The sequence below is a fragment of the Condylura cristata genome, unplaced genomic scaffold (assembly GCF_000260355.1).
Source record: "Condylura cristata isolate star-nosed mole 26May11 unplaced genomic scaffold, ConCri1.0 scaffold00013, whole genome shotgun sequence".
Lineage (NCBI taxonomy): Eukaryota > Metazoa > Chordata > Mammalia > Eulipotyphla > Talpidae > Condylura > Condylura cristata.
The window spans coordinates 30,838,345-30,858,013 of NW_004567114.1; the positions used below are offsets into that span (position 1 = coordinate 30,838,345).

Below are 19,669 nucleotides of genomic sequence, written 5' to 3' on the forward strand. Positions count from 1 at the left end.
GTAACAGCATCATCCATAAGAGCCATGGTTATAGTTAAGTGGTTCTGGCCTCCACACCACCAAAGTCAGAATTAGTGCTAGAAGACATACCTTGATGACAGGTTTTCAGCCATTACAAATCATTTAGTTTCACCACATTAACTAAATAGGTATTCTTTCCTCCCTCTTTTTAAACACAACTAATATAACTCATTTAATGGAAGCTGCCCTGGGAAGGAAATTAAAATATCTGTCAATTTAGCCAAGACACAAAAGTTAAAAGTTTTCTTTTAGAACCATGTGAAAAAGCAACCAATATATTAAGAAATCACTAAAATAGGGTAAAATTTGATTAGGTAATAGTAAGGTCTTAATATTGGTTGATCTAATCATAAAGAGAAACACATGAGTTGACTGCATGAAGGGCAAGGGGAGAGATGTCAGAAACAGAGAAAAGGAAAAAGGACTCTGGGAAAAAGAACCGACTGGCTAGCAAACACTTTTGGTTTTTGGATACCTACCTATTATATACTTCACAGTATCCTACATAATTTGCAAGCCATTTCTTCATTCAACCTTCACCAGAAGCCTATGGAGGTTTTATTTCACAAATTAAGATGGAAGCATGAAGAAGTAACTTGCTTAAGAAAATTGCACTACTGACTGTATAATACTATGGGAACGTACAGCGTGAAGAAGAAATCTGCCACAGCAAAGAAAAATCTATCAAAAGTACCACTCCCCAGAGTTATTCTTTCTTCGTCAGCATTTAAACAAGTTGTTTCTGTATGTTAACAGGTCAGTTTAAAGAGAACAGACTCTGTGACATGAAATGTTAGTTAGAAGGTTTAAGAACACAGAATATTCACTTCACTTTGAGATGTATTTTCAGTATATTTCATTTCAGGTTTGTAGCTGTAGTAGTGAAGTGACTAGTCCAAGATTCCTCAGACAAGCTGAAGAGTTGCATAATCACACTCTCCCACACCTACTACATGCATAACAGCTATGATTTTATTTCAGAAAAGAAACTTTCCTATTCTCACACAGGTGAGATATTAACACTATACTGCAATCTAAAACAAAAACAGAAACGGATTGTTCCCCACAAACCCTATACTCTTATGAACTATGTTTCCCACGACTCCATTTAAAAAAAAAAGACAAACCCTCATTTGGAGTCTGGGCCTAAAGAGCGTTACTTTACAAAATTAGTAATTATTTTCATTAAACACTTAAAATACATAGATGAAGATAAGATTACATACAGCTATTTTTGAAACAGAATTAGGTTTTCAGCAACTTCGTAAAGGATTAGTCAGTCAGCCCAACACAAACTGATGTACTAGGAGAGAAAATAATTGTTACCCACTCAATAGATTCAATTTTATTTCAAACATGCTTGGATGCCAACTAGTTTAGTAAGTCAATGTCTTACTAACCTGTGCTCCTACTAAATGTCCAAATGCCATTGAAAGTCTATCCCCAAATTTGTACATGACATACTATCTTTCCTTTTAAAAAAGGACTACTTTTTTCCAAACCTCAAAAACAATGTTATTTCTCTAATATATACAAAATTAAAATTAAATATATGGGGAGAGGTAGAGTTCTTCCATAAATCTAGAAAAATATATCTTTGTTTTTATCATTACCAACACCTTACATTTTAATAAAGTGATCAGAAAATTCACTCTTCTATCAAAATGATTCCTAAAGAATACATTATTTTCAAAATATTTTTAAAAGTACATGTTACTTTCATTCAAAAAGATACCTGCACCCCCATGTTTACTGCTGCTTTATTTATAGTGGGAAAGACATGGAAACAGCCCAAATGCCCAAAAGTGGATGACTGGATTAAAAAGATGTGGTACATATACACAATGGAATATTACTTGGCAACCAAAAAAGATAAACACATGCCTTTTGCAGCAATATGAATGGAGCTGGAAAAGATCATGCTTAGTGAAATAAGCCAGAAAGAAAAGGAAAAATACTGGATGGTTTCACTCATAGCAGGAATATAACAGACCAGGCGAGAAAATAATAATAATAATAATGAACAGCTATATGCCAGAGACATTTTATGGCGGTGGATTGGGGAATGGGATCAAAAACAGTAGGGGGAGGGAAGTGCATTGGACTATAGTGATGGCACATGGGTGATTTGGTGATGGGAAGCCCATGGGGACTACAACTGAGATGGGGAAATGCACAAAATAATGTAAAAAAAAAAGTGATATCACTTTAAAAAAATACGTGTTATTGATAAATTTTATCACAAAAAAAAGTCTCTCCTGTGACTCAGTGATGGGAAACCCACGTGGATTATAATTGAGATAAAAAAAAAGTACAAAATGACGTAAAAATAAACTGTTTTTAAAAAAGATATATTACTCATTAAAAAAAAGTCTCTCCTTCTAAATTTTCTATACTTCTATTCTAAAGCAGTGCTTTCTAGAATTTCTGGATAATACTGTTGTAACTCAAAAAAGACGCAGTTTGACTACAGATGAACCAAGCAGCAGATGGCGCTATAACAGCACGCCCAACCCGTTTCTTAGTGACAACACAAACAGTATTTCTAGAAGATTTCGCTAGTCTACAAAAAAAATCACAGGAAGTAAAACCAATTAGTTTCTGACTTACCTAATATTAAATCATGAATGTAAAAAAATACTGACAATTTTAAATATGTATAATTATCAACAAAATTATTTTACATATATTTTATGAGATTTCAAACAATGTTGTCTGAACATATAAGCATGTTGCTGAGTTTCTCTTAAAACTTACATTCCCAAACTGAGGTGATAATAAAAATTAGGTAAGGTTTGACATACTGAAAAATCTGGGTTATTCTAATAATTTCAATAGGCTTCAGTAACACTACTAAATGTTTGTGATTCTTCTTTCACAATATGTAGCAGTGATTCGATCTTTAATTGAAGAATGAATATGTAATCTTAGAGATCTGTCATGTGTTAAAACAGCAAAATAAGAACTTCACATACTCCTAGAAGCCACATGCTTTTCCATGTTTGAGCTGGGCAAGATTTGAAACTAGAAATAACACCAATTAATTTCACTTTCATCATATACTTGTAAGAGTTAATAGGACTTCCTCTGGCCTGACCAACAATGACTTGGAGGTTAGTGAATGATTTCTGGGGATATTTTTGTCGAAAGACTATAGTGAATATGAAACTAAGTTCTTACTGTGAAATTTAGAAAAAATATCATGCAATACAGTGAGAGGAATTATGTGAAAACCATCTATACTTATTTGTTATTACAGTTAATCATTTTAGTTGCAGCCCACCAAACTCAAACTCTCTCAATCAGATTTCTCTTGCCTGAAACAGCATGAAATGTTAAAACTTCCAGATACTTCTCTTCTGACTTTGTGTCCCAGCAGCAATGAATATCAGCAAATCCCACTCTTAACTTCTGAGGAAATGGGCAACTGAGGGTTACCTCTGCATCAGCCTATTTCAGCCCCCAAAAACAATTCAGGAATTGTTTTTAAGCAGTCTTTTACTATATGACTCTTCATTATCCAAAGTTTCCATAATCTTAGAATAAGAGTACTACATTTAGCAAGTTCATATTTTTCTATTATAAAGTTCAGAGATTGACTAGACCACAATTAGTGTCCCCTGACTAACAGCACCTGACTGATCTTGGGGGTAAATTTTGTGACACGGATTCTTTCTTAAAGAAACTACATGCTTATTTGTATATTCTATGAAGCCTTCTCTTCCCAGTTGATCATCTCTGTCTTCCTACAAGAGTACCAACTCACCTGCCTCTCCTTCAATCCCTTCCTTTTTCCTAAGATAGATATTTCTTACTCTATGGTAGTCATTCAGAGGCTCAGACTGTCATAAAGAGACAGTGAGAGTTTTAAAAATTGAGAGTTGATATTTCTGACTAAGAGCAGCTGACTCTGAAAGCTATTAAAGCAACAGTTTCTGGTTTGTTAAAGATACCTAAGGAAAGATCAAATCATCTTTTAAATCAAGTAAAATCATCTTTTAACCCTCCTATTGAACATTACTACAACAAAAATACTCTGTCTGAAAGAATTAACATGCTTCCCAAAGTGCCTTAACAATATTTGAATTTTGGAAAATGACAGGATCTTAAGATCCCTGTTCACATCCTACTCCTCACAATTTAACAAAAAAGGAAACTGAAGACAAGAGACTAGGTGAGAGACTTCCCCAAAATGCATGGCTACTCAGTGGCTAAGACTCGGGTAAGATAGAATTCTAGGTACGTGGGGCCCTCCCTGGTAGGTTAAAGCACAACACTAAGAAGCTAATGCCATTTCAGCATGAGTTTGATCCCAGCCTGGGAGGTGACCCAAATGGCCTGGCAGGCCTCTCCTGACCCACTAGGTACCTGGCTTCCAACCTACTGTTCTACTTATAAAAACAAACTTTATTTCTATTATAATAGGAATGACTGATGCACAACCAAGAAAAAAATGTGATGATGTTTCCGTTATTACTTAGTGAGTGATCAATATATAAACTTTAAACCAATGTAAAGAAATTCAGGAGATCATTATTCTAAAATCTTAGTAAGTACCAACAGCTTTTCTGAATTAGATACTGAAATATGTTATGAATAGTTCTAAGTTACTTTTTAAGGAAAAATTATAAAACAAACAAGTAAGCAAATTAACAAATTTAAATAATTTATCTATGTACAGCTGAATGCAGGAATTCTTTCTATAACATTCTGACAAGTCCAAAGTATTGTGCCAGATGCAGAGAGTAGAGCAAAATATGGAGGCGCTTATAATGTAGTGGGGGAGAAAAGCACATACAGAAATAATATCAATCTAATAACAGCATGTATCAAAACAGAATCATGTGCAGTAATAATTATAAGATTAAAGAACAAGGAAGGAATCTGGGTGAACAATACAGAGAATACAACAGTAGAGATTATGAGCAGGTCGCAAATTTAGATCAAAATTTGTGAAAGTAAACTGAAAAGTCTACATAAAGTACTAAATAGCTCAACCTATTCTAATAAAATGTGATGGTCCCTTCATACCCATATTGAAAGAATAATGAGGGATTGAAAATATCAACATATACATCCACATAAGAAGCATTACTAGTCTACAGTGATGCAATACACATTTGCTAAAATAAAATAAATTATTCTAAAGCAGAGCTTAAAGTCAGTGACATTATATAGAGTCATGAAGTAAGAGACTGATTTTTCTGGCTTTTAGTCTGAAAAGTAAAGTGTTAGAGTGAAGAGTGTTTGTGTATTAAGAAACTCTTTGGTATGGCATCCAAGACAGAATTCTTCTCATTCAACAGTATATTTTTCCTATGCAAATTCAAACAAAACATGAATGCTCAGATTTGCAAAACAATGGCAAGTACAACTTATTGTAGGAATGTTAATTTTTGACCAAGAAACACTACTGGAATTTGTTTCACAATACTTTGAGTAAAATTGCTCAAATCTCTTAAGTATCAGAATTGAACTTCAATATGTCACCTTTAAATTTTGATCTGTTCATATGAAAAATGAGATTAAAATTTATTCTGACCATACAGTTTTGTGTAAGAGTCAACTTTCTCTGTGTATTTTCCTTTAACAGCATTTATGTAGCACTCAAATTAATGGCAAAAGAAAATTAAGACATATTCAGAACTATGTAACTTTATAATACATACAAACATGATTCCCATATTTTGGATTTAAATGTTAAATATATTTAGTCAATAACTAAACTGTAATTTTTGTTTCTGGATGATTTCAATATTAGGATCATTTTTCAAAGGTAACAAGATAAAAGAAAAGAATTGAAAATGCATCTTGTCTTCAGTTTGCTTAAAATTAAACCACTTGGTTATTTTTAACTTTTTGGTTATAAGCAGACATTGCATGTTTGCACCTGATTGCTTACAGTTCCCAGGATATTACTCCATCCAAAGTACTACCCACCAAAGGGGCTGATCAGAGCAAAAGTAGAGGGGAATTGTTTAGAATTACTGGAAGGGGTTTTTCCAAAATATCTAACCCTGTTGTAAATATAGAAAGCCAGTATTTCATAAGTGTGTTACAGACCTACTAACAAAATTGAAATCAATGGTTTAGTTAGAACAAAATTTAGAATTGATTGGATCTAAAGGATTTCTGAAGATACCTATGTCTAAAAAGTTCAGGTTTTTAACTAGGCCTGTGGTGTGGCAAGAAAGCAAAGGAGGAGATCATTTCTATCACATCTATACACAGGCAGCGTACTTTCAATGCTTACCTCCAATATTCTGAATTACTATGGTGCCTGCCACCACCACCTATAAAAGAACAAATGTATTCAGATGATGAAAGGGGAAATAATATAAAAGAACCAGTATTTTATTAAAATCCAATAACTACTACTAAAAAACAGATGCAGAAGTTGAGTGAAGAAAAATTGGAAAGCCTGCCAGCCATTTGTAATACATAAAACTAATAATCATCACATAAAAAACCTTTCTTTAATAGTTCCATGGTTACTGTAAAGAACACTTTTGAAAGTTTTCTTGGCAGTCATTTTTAAACAGTGAAGAGTGTTAAAAAGCTAGTAATCAGTGATTATCAAAGTACAAAAAACTAAAATTGAATCTCCCTGGTCTCAAATTCTTCATTTTTTACTGTTTTTACCACACTGTAGGTAGACTGAGACAGCTTGAGATGTATTGTGCCCATGCTGTATTGCATACATGGAAATTATACGGTCTTTTGAGTATATCAGGGTAGAATACACCAAGCCTCCAGACATCCTTGTTCCAATGACTAGAAAAGTCTTTAGCAGAAAATTCTAGAGCCCTAATATTCTCATATCCGGAACTTTAAGCAAAATGTTTCCAACTTAAAGTTGGTAAATGACAATGGGAGGCAGTAAAGACTAGTGTACAGGGAAACTCCTCCCCTTCAAAATGGGGAAGCTGCTACTCAGTCCAAATCAGATGGTGGTGTATGCGAACATGATCCATATGAGCCACACCTTCTGATTATCAGAAAAAATCAGAAATACAATTCTTCCAAAATTTCATAATCAGTTTAATATTTAAAGATATAAATGAAGCAAAATATGCCTGATGACTAAATTCAGTCTGCAGGCTTGCTGGCTTGTGATCTTTTATCCACTGTTGGTTATCAGATGTACTCAGAGGAAATGATTAAACATTCTGCTTCCACTTTGGTCTTTTGATCACTCAAATCTTGGCGGATCTATATCCCTAATGTATGTTTGATGCTAACTAGCTACTGAGGACCATTCAGGCCTGCATGGATTGGGAACAGATCACCCTTCAGACCCATCTCTACCAGGAATTTCATTAGTGACACAGCATTTATCTATACTGGAAATAACCTAAGTTCTGGGGACCTAATCGCTTTAGGGTCTGCAGGGTTGGGATGAAGATGGAAAATATAGCAAGATGCTTATGCAAATGTGGTTTTGTTATCTTAACATTTCCCAGGAAAAAAAAAAAACCTTTGCATAACAACCCACCTAAAAAATCAGTGCCCAAGTATTATGGTTATTTGTGAAAATATAATTTTGAACTTTTGTATACTATCTTTCATATTTACTTGCTATCTGTTGCCAAATATGAATTTTGGGTCTTTTCTATTAATATGCTGTGGAAAGAACTTAATTATAATTATCTTTCCACTTGTGGGATAAATATAAGAAATTAAGATCCAGAAAATCAGTCTTTTATCTATTTATGTCTTCAGCTGAGTAAATAAATTAATCCATAGACAATTTAAAAAATCTTCCTTAAAAGTTAAAAGTATTTCAAGACTACTTCTTCAATTTTCATAACAAGGCTATCTATTATAATATATCTCTATCATATCTAGAAAGGAGAAAACTGAAATTTCAACCCAACTGTAAACAGGGAGAAAAAAAAAAAAAAGCAAACAACAAAACAACCCCTTGTTTAGTTTACCTTCTGCTCTGTACCTACCTACTAAAAATAGGGTACATATCTTAAAATAATAATGCAACTACTCTAGAGCTTTATCTAAAGGATATTCAACCATCCAAGATCTTCTTTTAGGAATGCAGGTGATACTATGAATAGTAGAGATGAAAATGATGATCCTAAAACTCAGTTTAATTTTCAATTAAGTTAATTGGAAATTTTTCTTATACAAATAATATTTCTCTTCCTTGTGAATGTATAGCATTGATCATGATTGTTCCAAACATCCTGATCTTTAGGAAAGAGAATTGCTTCCAGAGATGATTAACAAAACAATTTATCCTTAAATAAGATATTCTACATTTTGTTCAAATTTCAATTTATTAAGTTCCCAACTATGAGGCTACACAGTGTAGTGTAAGTAACTCCATTAGTCCACTAAAAACAAAGTTAATGTAAATAGTTTTCCCTCTCCCCATTAAGTTTCTTCTTTTCCTCCCAGACTCACTGCTACCTTAGAATTTAGCTTAGCCATCTAGGAATACAGTATCCTTTTAGATTAAAAACAAAGTAAACAAGCAAAACAGAAACAGATTTACAAAAGAAAAGTCCCTTTGGAGACTAGATAAAAATGGCTATAAGTATACTTAGAAATAAATACCACAATACTAATAATATTTAATTCCTGATTATCTATAAAAGACATGTTTCCCCTACCTGTTAAATTAATTTAATATGCCTATTACAAGTGATTAACCAATAAATACTATTGTTGTCTCTCTTACTCTGAGGAGGAAAAGCAGATTTACGACCAGGAGTCCTAAGATGTAATACTGGTTTTATATAACTCTGTACAAATAGGTCCTTCCATTTCTATGGGTTTTAAGTTCCTTCACCTATAAATGAAGGGATTGCTCAATTATAACCTCTTAGCACTATTTAGCACTTAAGTGATATGATCCAAGTGTCAGTTTTTTTAAATATTCGTATCATAATTTGAATTCTATGCTTTTCTTCTGTCTCTGTAAGGACTTAGGAAATATAGACAAAATGAATAAGGAAAACTTAAAACAGAAAAGTCGTACTATTTTGAAAGCATCACTGTCTTTCATTAAAGGTGAAATACTCTAAAATAACTAGGTGCTGAATTAAACTTATTTTGCTTTTGTAGGAAGGAATAGAGGGACTTTTCTTGCCCTTCATGCTCCCATCATTGTCTTTCTACACTCTAGTATCCTTTTACTCATCTAATTTCTTTTTCTTATATATACTTGTCTCCTTTAACTGGAAACAGATGGGAAAAAATGCCTTTGGGTTTTGGACACGGCAAGGAAGAATTTACCTTTCCAGGCAATCCAAATGCAAACAGTCCAAGATCTTCATAAGATGTCACAGCTGTTAAGAGAAATTAGTTTTCATTTTTACACAAAATTATTTGTGGTTCAAGTCTTAAGGGAAGAAAATTATTCCACTACTACAAACTAAATACAGTATAACTTTTATGACCTCGGACAGTCAGGACTAAACACAAATAAGAAAAAATAACATTCTTCTTAACACACCCTCATAAAGATAATAGTAGGAAAAATATTTGTTTAATTAGAAATTTTATGTAAAGAACTCTGTTAATTTTTTTTACCAAGCCTTTTAATTTTTAGAACAAAGTATAATCATAATGCCTAAGATTTTCAAATTTTACTTAGCAATGATGGTTTTCTTTTTTCCCTAAATCACCAATAACTCCCGTATTGCATGATCTGAAAGACTTTTTTTCAAACTTCACATATTAATAATTATCTCTCATTTTTATTGGGCAGAAATTTCTGATCAGTACAAGGGAATCACTGTCAATGCAAGGTTAGTGTATAATTTTGGTTGTCATCTAACAACCACCTCCCTACCTGACATCTCTATTTTCATGTTAATTTGCACAGGCTGCACCTGGGAAATTTGTGATTTCTCTTATGGACAACAGCTCAGATATTCCCGTTATTAATTAAGCAAACTCCTATTAGTTTAGAACATGAAGTTAGAAACAACTGACTTTCAGCTAGCAATTACTCAGACTAAATTTAAAGCAGAACTGACATCTTCAGGGGGACACTTTTGAAGGCTTGTGTTCTGTTAGGATACAGTACTCTTGGAATAAGTAGAGTGTAGCAGTCTTTCCCCAGGCTATCCAACAACTATCTAGATTGCACTGACTCAAATGGGATAACTATTTGAGAACAATCCCATTACTTACTACATCCTAACTGCACATATTACACTGCTCAGATGTAACTTTTATTGCCAGTAGTTTCTGAAAACTCCCTATGTAATGTTAGCAAAAAGTATGAAAGTTGTATCATAGTTTCAGAGACATTCATTTTTCCAGACTACCTAGCATGATGACAATGTATTCATGATAGGGAAAAAACAGCCTTAGCTTACAATTAATAGGTCATACATTTTCTTTTTCCATCATAAGTAATAAATTACACTTCATTCTACATGTTCAAGAAATACGGTCTCAGAAAATATGAAAGTTAAATGGCCCGTAGTAAAACCAAATCATGCATTTGGCCCATACAGTTTCATGTTCTAACAAAGACACTGGTTTAAAAAAAAAATCAGTAAAAAATTTGTATAATCTTATAGTTTGAAAAGTGCTTAAGTCTATAGTGCTGACACGAAAAACAAAATACACTAGCATGTAAAAGGGCTTCATGTAGCAATACACATTTCCTAAAAGGTGTCTGGCTCACCATTTCTTTTTTTTTTTTTTAAAGATTTATTTATTTATGCATTACAGAACTGGGGTACAGGCCAGAGGTGCAGGGACGGTGAGAGGATTCACCAGGGACAGAGTGGGGAGCAGAACAGGCAGATCCACGAAGTACAGTGTTGAGGGGAGCACCCGGCGGGTCAGGAGAGGTCTGCTGCGCCATGTGGATCTCCTCCGGGGCAGGCGGGAATCGAACTCATGGGGAAGTGGCTTAAGCTTCTCAGTGCAATGCTTTAACTCGCTGCACCACAAGGGCGGGCCTGGCTCATCATTTCTTAAAGCAAGTTTTAACACATCCTTTCAAGGTATACTCGGTTCCTTCAAATGGTTACTAAATTAACAAAACAACAACAAAAATACCTTTATACTTACATAAACAAAGAAAACTGGGATGTAAAAATAAACATTTTTAAACAATTAGGATCTTACACATTACCACACAAAATCAGAAAAAAAAACAAATGTTAAAAAAAGTTTTACTTGGGCCCTCCCTGGTGGCAAAGCGGGTTAAAGCACAGAACAAAGAAGCTAAAGCCACTTCTGCATGAGTTCGATCCCCGCCTGCCCGGGAGGAGATCCACAGGAGGCAGACCTCTCCTGACCCACCCGCTGCTCCCCTCAGCAGTGTGCTTCGTCTGTCTGCCTGTTCTGCTCCCCACTCTGTCTCCGGTGAATCTTCTCACCCTCCGCATCTCTGGCCTGTACCCCAGTTCTGTATGAATAAATAAATAAATCTTAAAAAAAAAAAGTTTTACTTAATGAACAGCAAAGTTTAATAACTTTTTTTTGCCAAGTGTATATTTAAAATGTTAGCTTTCATCCATTATCAATCAGAAAATTTTGAAACTTTCTGGATAGTTATTTTTTAAAATATATTTATATACTGCTAAAAACAAAAAGTTTTGATTCAATTTTGTTTTAAATTTGAGATATATAATATAATAATAAGTAGGAATCTTTATGCTTTAACAATTAAAGATCACAACAATAGTCTTATTGGTTGGTTTTTAATATATTTAGCTCAGAGGAGAATTATAAAAATAAAAACTGTTATTTTTCTATGTGAAATGCCAAAAATCTTTTTCTCAAACACACATATTCTAAAGTGAATTTCATCACAAAGTTAATAGTTATTTTAACCAATAAATCTTTAATTGTTTGCTTTAATATTCCTAGACACATAAACTGATAAGGTTTTATAAAGGGTCACAATTACTTTATTCCAAATTCTTGGTATATAAATATAAAAACAGAAAGTCTCTACATGTTACCTTCTTTTAAAAGATTTATTTTATTTATTAATGCATACAAGAACTGGGGTGCAGGCCAGAGTTGTGGTGGAAGGGGCGGTGAGAGGATTCACCAGAGACAGACTAAGAAGAACAGGCAGATTGACTGAAATACACTGCTGATGGGAGAGGCCAGCAAGACAGAAGAGGCTGCTGCCATTTGAGTTAGATGCCAGGCCAGGGTTTAACTCACACTGCAGTGATTGTGGATAGCCTCACAGTCCCAAGACAAACCCTTGTGCCACCAGGAAGACTCTACATGTTCACTTCTACCTAACATTGACAAGGTAATTTTGCTATGTTATGCTATGTTATGTTATGTTGCGTTGCGTTGTGTTGTATTGTGATGTGATGTGATGTGATGTTATCTGTGTGTAAACCAAGTCTTTAGAAGATCTCTGATTTGGCACTGTGAGTTACAAGATTAAGGAAACATCATTGCTGATTTTAGCATCCCTCTTTGATAGTATATATCAATATATCTGCTCATTCTTAAGAAAAATTTTTCTTCCAAGAATTTAAAGCAAAGAGACCTTTTAACAATATATATGGGAATATATAACTTTGTTCTTAAAATGACCTATTTTGCATCAGTTCCTAGTCAGTGAACAAATTATCAATATAATACTCATCAAAATGTTAGGATTGTTTTATTTTTAAGCAAAACAAAAAAACAACAAAAAGTATAGATTGCATAATAAGCAAATAACATTCCCATAGGCAAAAATAATGAGGTATTCAAAAAAGAATAGATATTTCAGTTACCTAAATTTAAACAAGTTAAACCTCTACTCAATTTTTAAAATTATAACACAACTTCATTATTTCAGAAAATATAATCAGGGCTCACCTGTCTAATGACGGATTAGGACAGCACTATGAAGCTATCTGCAGCCACTGCAACACAAGTTTGATCCTGGTCTACCTGCTGCTCCCCTCAGCAGTCGATCTGCCTGTTCTGCTCCCCAGTCGGTCTCTGGGGAATCCTCTCACCCCCCTGTACCTCTGGCCTATACCCAAGTTCTTGTCTTTAAATAAGTCTTTAAAAAAGAAAATATAATCAAACATCTTAATAAAGATAGTTCTAATTATAATTTCAGAAAATACTGGCATACATTTAAGCAATCTCAATACCTGCTGTTTATGGTTTTGTAGTTTTATTAATATCACTAAATACAGCAAACTGTGAAATTCAGAGTGAAAAAAATTCAAAATTTTGAATGGAAACTAGGTCCAATGTTAAATTCTAACTCAAGTCAGCACATCTAACTAGTCATTCAGTTCTGTCATTGTCATCGTATCTTTTTTTTATGCATACTGAACTTGGGTACAGGCCAGAGGTGCAGGGGTGGTGAGAGGATTCACCAAAGACAGAATGGGGAGCAGAACAGACCGAGTGATGTAGTACACTGCTGAGAGTGAGTGGGTCAGGAGAGGTCTTAAATGCTAAAAAATGGGAAAGTAAGTATATTATAGTAGGATACATGATGGAATAGTATACAGCAATTAAAAACCACAACAATATACAAATGTCAATATTGAGTGGAAAAATTGGATTCAAAATTTTATTAAAAATAAAATTCAAGCCCTCCCTGGTGGCGCAGCGGGTTAAAGCACAGTACTGAGAAATTAAAGCCACTTCCGCATGAGTTTGACTCCCACCTGCCCCGGAGGTGACCACATGGCGTGGCAGACCTCTCCTGACCCGCCCGCTGCTCCCCTCAGCAGTGTACTGCATAGATCTGCCTGTTTTGCTCCCCACTCTGTCTCTGGTGAAGCCTCTCGCCGCTCCTGAGCCTCTAGCCTGTACCCCAGTTCTGTATGCACAAATAAATCTTAAAAAAAAAAAAAAACAAAGAAAAATAGAATTCAATAAAGCAAAACACATGTGATTGAAGTAAATTACAAACAAATGATAATGATCATGTAGCCTTTTTCTTCTTTTGGGGGGTAGGTTCAAATAATTCTTTAATAACTAGAATGGGATGGTGAAACTTTAAATTTAAAAACGTTATCACTTCAATAGTTACAAATGTCTAATAGGATTTATTTTAAATCTAATTTATAAAATGAAAGATGCTTTAAGAGATCAAAATAAGAAGTGATCAGTCACATTAATAGCACATTCCTATAAGAATAACATTAATTATGAAAATTATAAAATTCAGTCTTTTACAGGAATTCATATAGTAGTAGTTGGCTCAATCTTCCTTAAATAAATAACTGACTGCAGTCATTAGTAATCTATTTTAGGAAATATATTTTGATATTAAAGAAATCAATGCTATGCTTTGAGGAGGCAGAAAGGCTGTAAATCTTAATCAAGTAAATTAGGGGAAAATTTCTTCTTTAATGTACCATCAAGGCATACTTAGTGCTATTTTGGCTAGACCAAGAGTTTAGCCTCCACAGGAATCATTTGGAAAGCCGCTTCCCATGAAGTAGTGGAATATTTCCAGCTAGTTACTCCAGTGTTCTGTCTGCTTTGCATTTTTTCCTCAATGAAATAGGACAATTAATAAACTCTGGTTACAGTACAAAGACCAAGTTTCAGCAGCAGCAATATTATCTTTGGAGCTGAATGAGGGACATGTGTTATTCAAATACAGTTCAGCTCTCAGAAAGTTAGCCAATTGAAATGCACCCTTATTTTTAAATTCTTTTCTTTCTTGTGTTTTTCATCACTTTCCTTTTTTTCCTCCCAAGTAGCACTGCGTAGGTCATTCATTTACTGAATATCTGCCATGCAACTGTATTACAACCTCTGATCTTTCTTCACATGTATTTCAATTCAGTTTTATCAACTAACTGTGGCATGATTTTAGAGGAACTGATGGAGTAAACGAAAACAGAATTCTAGAATACTAGGAACATGCTCCTTTTAAACGGCTCAGAGATGCTTACACATTCAGGGCTCACTTCTATTAACTCCAATGGCACAGAGGCTATGATCATGCATGCACAGAGAAAATGCTGAGGCCCCAAAAGACTGCTTAGCTCTGCAGTGAACAATATCTCACAAATACTACTCATTAGTTTTCATCTGTTACACTCAATGTATAGATAAAACATGACTTAGTTACAATTAAAAAATAGAAAGTAAATACAGATGTTCTAAGCCTGACATTGTAAGGGTGTAGCAGAAAGACTGGGAAGTAGGATGAAAAGAGGAGAAAGGAGAAAGGATAGGAGCACTAAAAGCAGATTACACAACAGAGTCATGAGATAATGTTTCAAACCCAAGGAACAAAAGTAAAGGCTTAAATAAATGATTGAAAATTACAAAATAATCAATGAAAGAATTATTGAACATAAACTAATGAAAGTTAGATGGGTGAAGACAGGACTAGTGTACCCAAGTTAAATCCCCACCTTTCATAGTGATGTACCAACAGGTAACATCTTAAAGCAATACCTAACAGTAGAAGAACATTATTTAAATTTAGGAAGGTTATAACCAAAAAAGAAATTAAAAACAAAAACAGCAAATGTTGCTACCTTTGGGAACTGAAACTAGAAGTGGGAAATAGTGGTAAGGGAACTACTCCAAGTCATCCTGTCTACGTGTGCACAAACAGCAGCATGCACACCCTATGACCATATTATTACCTTTATTTTAAAGGGGTTCATTTAAACATGTTTAATCCTTAGGGACTCACATCCATTTTTTTCCTCCAGTCCAATAACAAAATTCAGCCTTGCTACAGGAAATACTTTCTCTAATGGCCAGGCAAACATGAATGAATCACTACTTGAGCAGAGCACACGCACAATCTGGCCCAGGGTTTCTCAGTTTTGTCACCAAGTGGCTTCTACCCACTAGATGCCAGTAGCACCTCACACCCCTACAGCCCCTTCATCCTCAGTTGTGACAACCAGAAATGTCTCTAGGTAATGTCCATTACCCCTGCAGGAGAGAAATCCAGTCCATTTGACAACTACTCATCAGCAAAAAGGATGAAAGGAGAACACCAATTCACTGAAAATGAAGTCACATAATCAGCTTAATTAATTGTGGGTTAATTGAAAGCTATGCTCGCTAATCAAAATAAGAAAGATGAGAATATAAGTAGTTTGTATAGCTGACTATCATTTCAAACAATGAGCAATGCTCACATGAGTTTTGAGGTGGAAAACAGGAATCTACTTTTTTTTGTTGTTGGTCTCAGTTCTTGTGTGTTCTCACAGGAAGGGTATGTCAAAATACTGAACAGGATTTATCATGAATCTAAAGCAATCCATATGCTTTATATGATTCCTACACCAAAACTGGGCAAAAAAAAAAAAAAAAAAGACTCAGCTTTGTTGACAAATGGCATGCTAGTGTTCAAATGTTCTGTAAAGATTGAACATTCTATTCCACAAACTATATAAGACAGTTTCAAAGGTAATTTTCACCATACATAATTTTTGCCTTGCATGTTGATTTTGGAACTTTCAACATATAATCCCTCTGTAGCTCTAATACATCCATCCATTCATTACCCATGAATCCAGCTTTTATTAAATACCTTCTATATGACAAGCACAATTTGATAGATGCTGAAAATGGTTTGAATATACACTAAATTTTCTGGGAATACAATTTCCATATAAATTCATGTTTGGAACTCTGCCAAAACTTGGTCATCATTTAGGAAATCACATAACCAATAGCATTTACCTTGTTTTTGTTTTTCCTTTATTTCACTGCATCGCATTATATTTCATATAAATATTATATTGCCTATATCTGCTGCAACAAATTATCACAAACTTGGTGGCTTAAAACTACAGAAGTTATTCTCTTAAATAAGGTTCTAGAAACCAGGAGTCTGAAATGTTTCCATAGGTCAAGATGAAAGTGCCAGTAGGGTACACTCCCTCCCAAGGCTCTAGAGAATCCATTCTTTGTCTCTTTCTGTTTCTGGTGATAGCTACTTATCATTCCTATCTTTGCCTCTGTGGTGACACTGCCTTCTCTTCTGTGATCTCCCATTATGATTGTGACTACATTGAGTGTCAACCAAGATACTCTTTCCATATGAACGCCCTTGACTTAATCATATACACAGAGTACCTGGTTTTATTTTTTTGTTTTTTTGTTGTTGTTTTCTGGGCCACGGGGTGAGGGGGGAGGCTGCCATAAAAAGTAATTTTCACAGGCTCCAAGGATTAGGATATGGATATCTTTTGGGAAGGGCTATCAGCCTACCACAGGCAGTCTACAGGATTTCATTTTGGATAGTAAAGGGAGCATACTGAAGTTTTGCCTCTTTAAAGGAATGGGTAATGCAATAGATAGGGTTCATCACTGCTCTAGGTAGTTTAAATTTTTTAAATGGAGAGAACAAACACGGGGAACATTTTGCTCCTTGCTTTTAAAAAAGAGTTATATCTTTACATTAGGAAGAGGGACATGGGAGATGGGAGGGACATGCTTCTCAGTGGGTTCTAGGAGGTCCAAATTTGTCTTTGGAAATAACTGATGAATCACAGCATCTGCCTGACTCGTTTCAACTACCTCAGTGACTTCTCATTGTCTCAGCAAAAACTCCAATTCCTTAGGATTTCACACATGCCTCCATCTTTAGTTTCGTTTTCTCCCCTTGTACTTATGCACGAATAATTGAATAGTAATAAACTATTTTTGGTACCCTGAATAAAATATTTAATACATACTTTTAACTTCTGTATAAGGTGGAATAGTCTGTCTTGTTTGCTAGTCAAATTCCTTTTCAGCTCAGTCCTCTAGGGTATTTACTGGCTTTCACCCCCCAAACCAGACAAGCTCTCTCTCCTCAGTGAGCTATCATTGAAATTTGCACATATTTAAATTATTATACATCAGAATGCATTATAAATGATGTCGTTAAATATATGTTTCCTCTATTATATTATGAGCTTTTTCAGGAAAGGAAGTTAATTTTATTATGTCATCTTTATATTCCTGATAAAAGAATATTGAATTAATGAACTTTGATCTTCTGCTTGTATTCTAGAACATGTCCATGGAGATACATTTGACAGTCTACATATCCAAACCTGATCCATTTTTATTTTAAGCCAACACTCCCCCCTGTTGTGTTTTTATCTCCATTAATGAAACAGGGAGGGGGAAAGAATGACACCAGATGTCCTAAGTATCTTCTCCTTTTCACTCCACATTCAGACAAAAGCTCCTCCCAAGTATAGTTCGCCCATGTTACTTAATCTGTTTCTTTTTTCCCCTTGTTACTACCTTAGTTCAATTCCTCTCTTATGATTCCTGTACTTCTTTAACACTCAGGCCAGATTGTTAACCTACTCAGTTACTGTTAGTACAAATTAGAACCAGATGAACAAATAAGGCATTCCCTTCAAAAAAAAGAAAAAAAAAAGAGCTCCCATCCTAAACATAATGTTGACACTAACATGGCTGGAGAACTATGTTTGTGATAAGAACTACTCCAATGTGGAGAAGGTTCTGAGATCTGCTGCTCAGTTGTTATCCTATAAAGTCCATTTACATCTCTCCTGTACTAGATTGCCTATTTTTTGGTTGCCACTTGACTTTGGTAAATGGCATCCTTCATTGCTCACTAAGATAGTCTGTTAAGGTGTTGCATGTGTGTCATTATTCTACATAATAGTTAAATGATAGTCTAGCTAGATATACAAATCTATACTGAAATCACTTCCCCAAGAATTTTGTAGGTATTGTTTCATAGTCTTCTAATCTATGATGCCACAGGTGGGACGTCTTTTGCCATTCAGTTCTTGATACTCTGAATGAGAATTTTATTTGTTTCTCCTCTCTGAAAACTTTTAGGATATTCTCTTTATGACTGGGTTTCTGACTTTTCACAATTTACGTGTCTGGGTATGGATTCTTTTATGATTATCACATTTGAAAGGAAAAACGTTTTCAATCCAGAAACTAATTTCCTTCATTCATACAAACTTGTATTTTCCTATAGGTCATTTTCTACTATACCATACTATCTCTTCTCTTTGTGAAATTTTTATTATTTGCATGTAAGACCATTTGGACCGAGTCTCTAATTTTCTAACCTTTTCTCTCCCATTTTCAAGCATTTTGTTTTTTCCCCTGTTCTGACATATCCTTGATTCTTCCAACCCAACTATACTAAATTTTTATCTTCTATGACTCCTGTGTTCCTGAATGTGTTACTTTTCACAATTTCTTGTTCTTGCTTAAGGTCTGATAATTTCCTCTGGCTACTCTGAAGCTATTAAGTGTATCACTTATTTTTTGAAGGTCTCATCTGATATCTGTTTCCTCTTTTACTCTGAGTTTTTCTATTTCCTTCCTTATTATTTTAATATATTTCATATTGAGAATAGTTTTAGGCTCACAGCAAAATTGAGCAGAAGGTAAAGAGACTTCCCATATCACCTCTGATCCCACACATGCATAGTCTACCCCAATATCAATATCCCCCATCAGAGGATGTTTGAATTATCTTTCAAACTCCATAGTTTTCTTTAGTCTGCTCTTAGTGTTGTACATTTTATGAGTTTTGACAAATGTACAATGACATGTATCTACAATTATTGTATTATACAGAATAGTTTCTCTGCCTTAAAAATCCTGTTGTTCTGCATACCTCAACATGATAAAAGCCATCTACGATAAGCCCACAGCCAATATTATCCTCAACGGAGAAAAACTGAAAGCCTTTCCTTTGAGATCAGGA

General features: G+C 34.4%; 1 protein-coding gene across 1 annotated transcript in view; it reads right to left on the reverse strand.

Annotated features, from left to right (window-relative positions):
* The window catches only part of SLC38A6 (solute carrier family 38, member 6), a 55,799-nt gene that overhangs the window by 27,012 nt on the left and 9,118 nt on the right, over positions 1 to 19,669 (reverse strand). Inside the window, exons 4-5 of the mRNA XM_004682085.2 lie at positions 9,277 to 9,329; positions 6,275 to 6,314 (exon numbers count right to left, since the gene is read on the reverse strand). Of these exons, the coding sequence (XP_004682142.1) occupies positions 6,275 to 6,314; positions 9,277 to 9,329 (93 nt within the window). The remainder of the gene's footprint in view (positions 1 to 6,274; positions 6,315 to 9,276; positions 9,330 to 19,669) is intronic.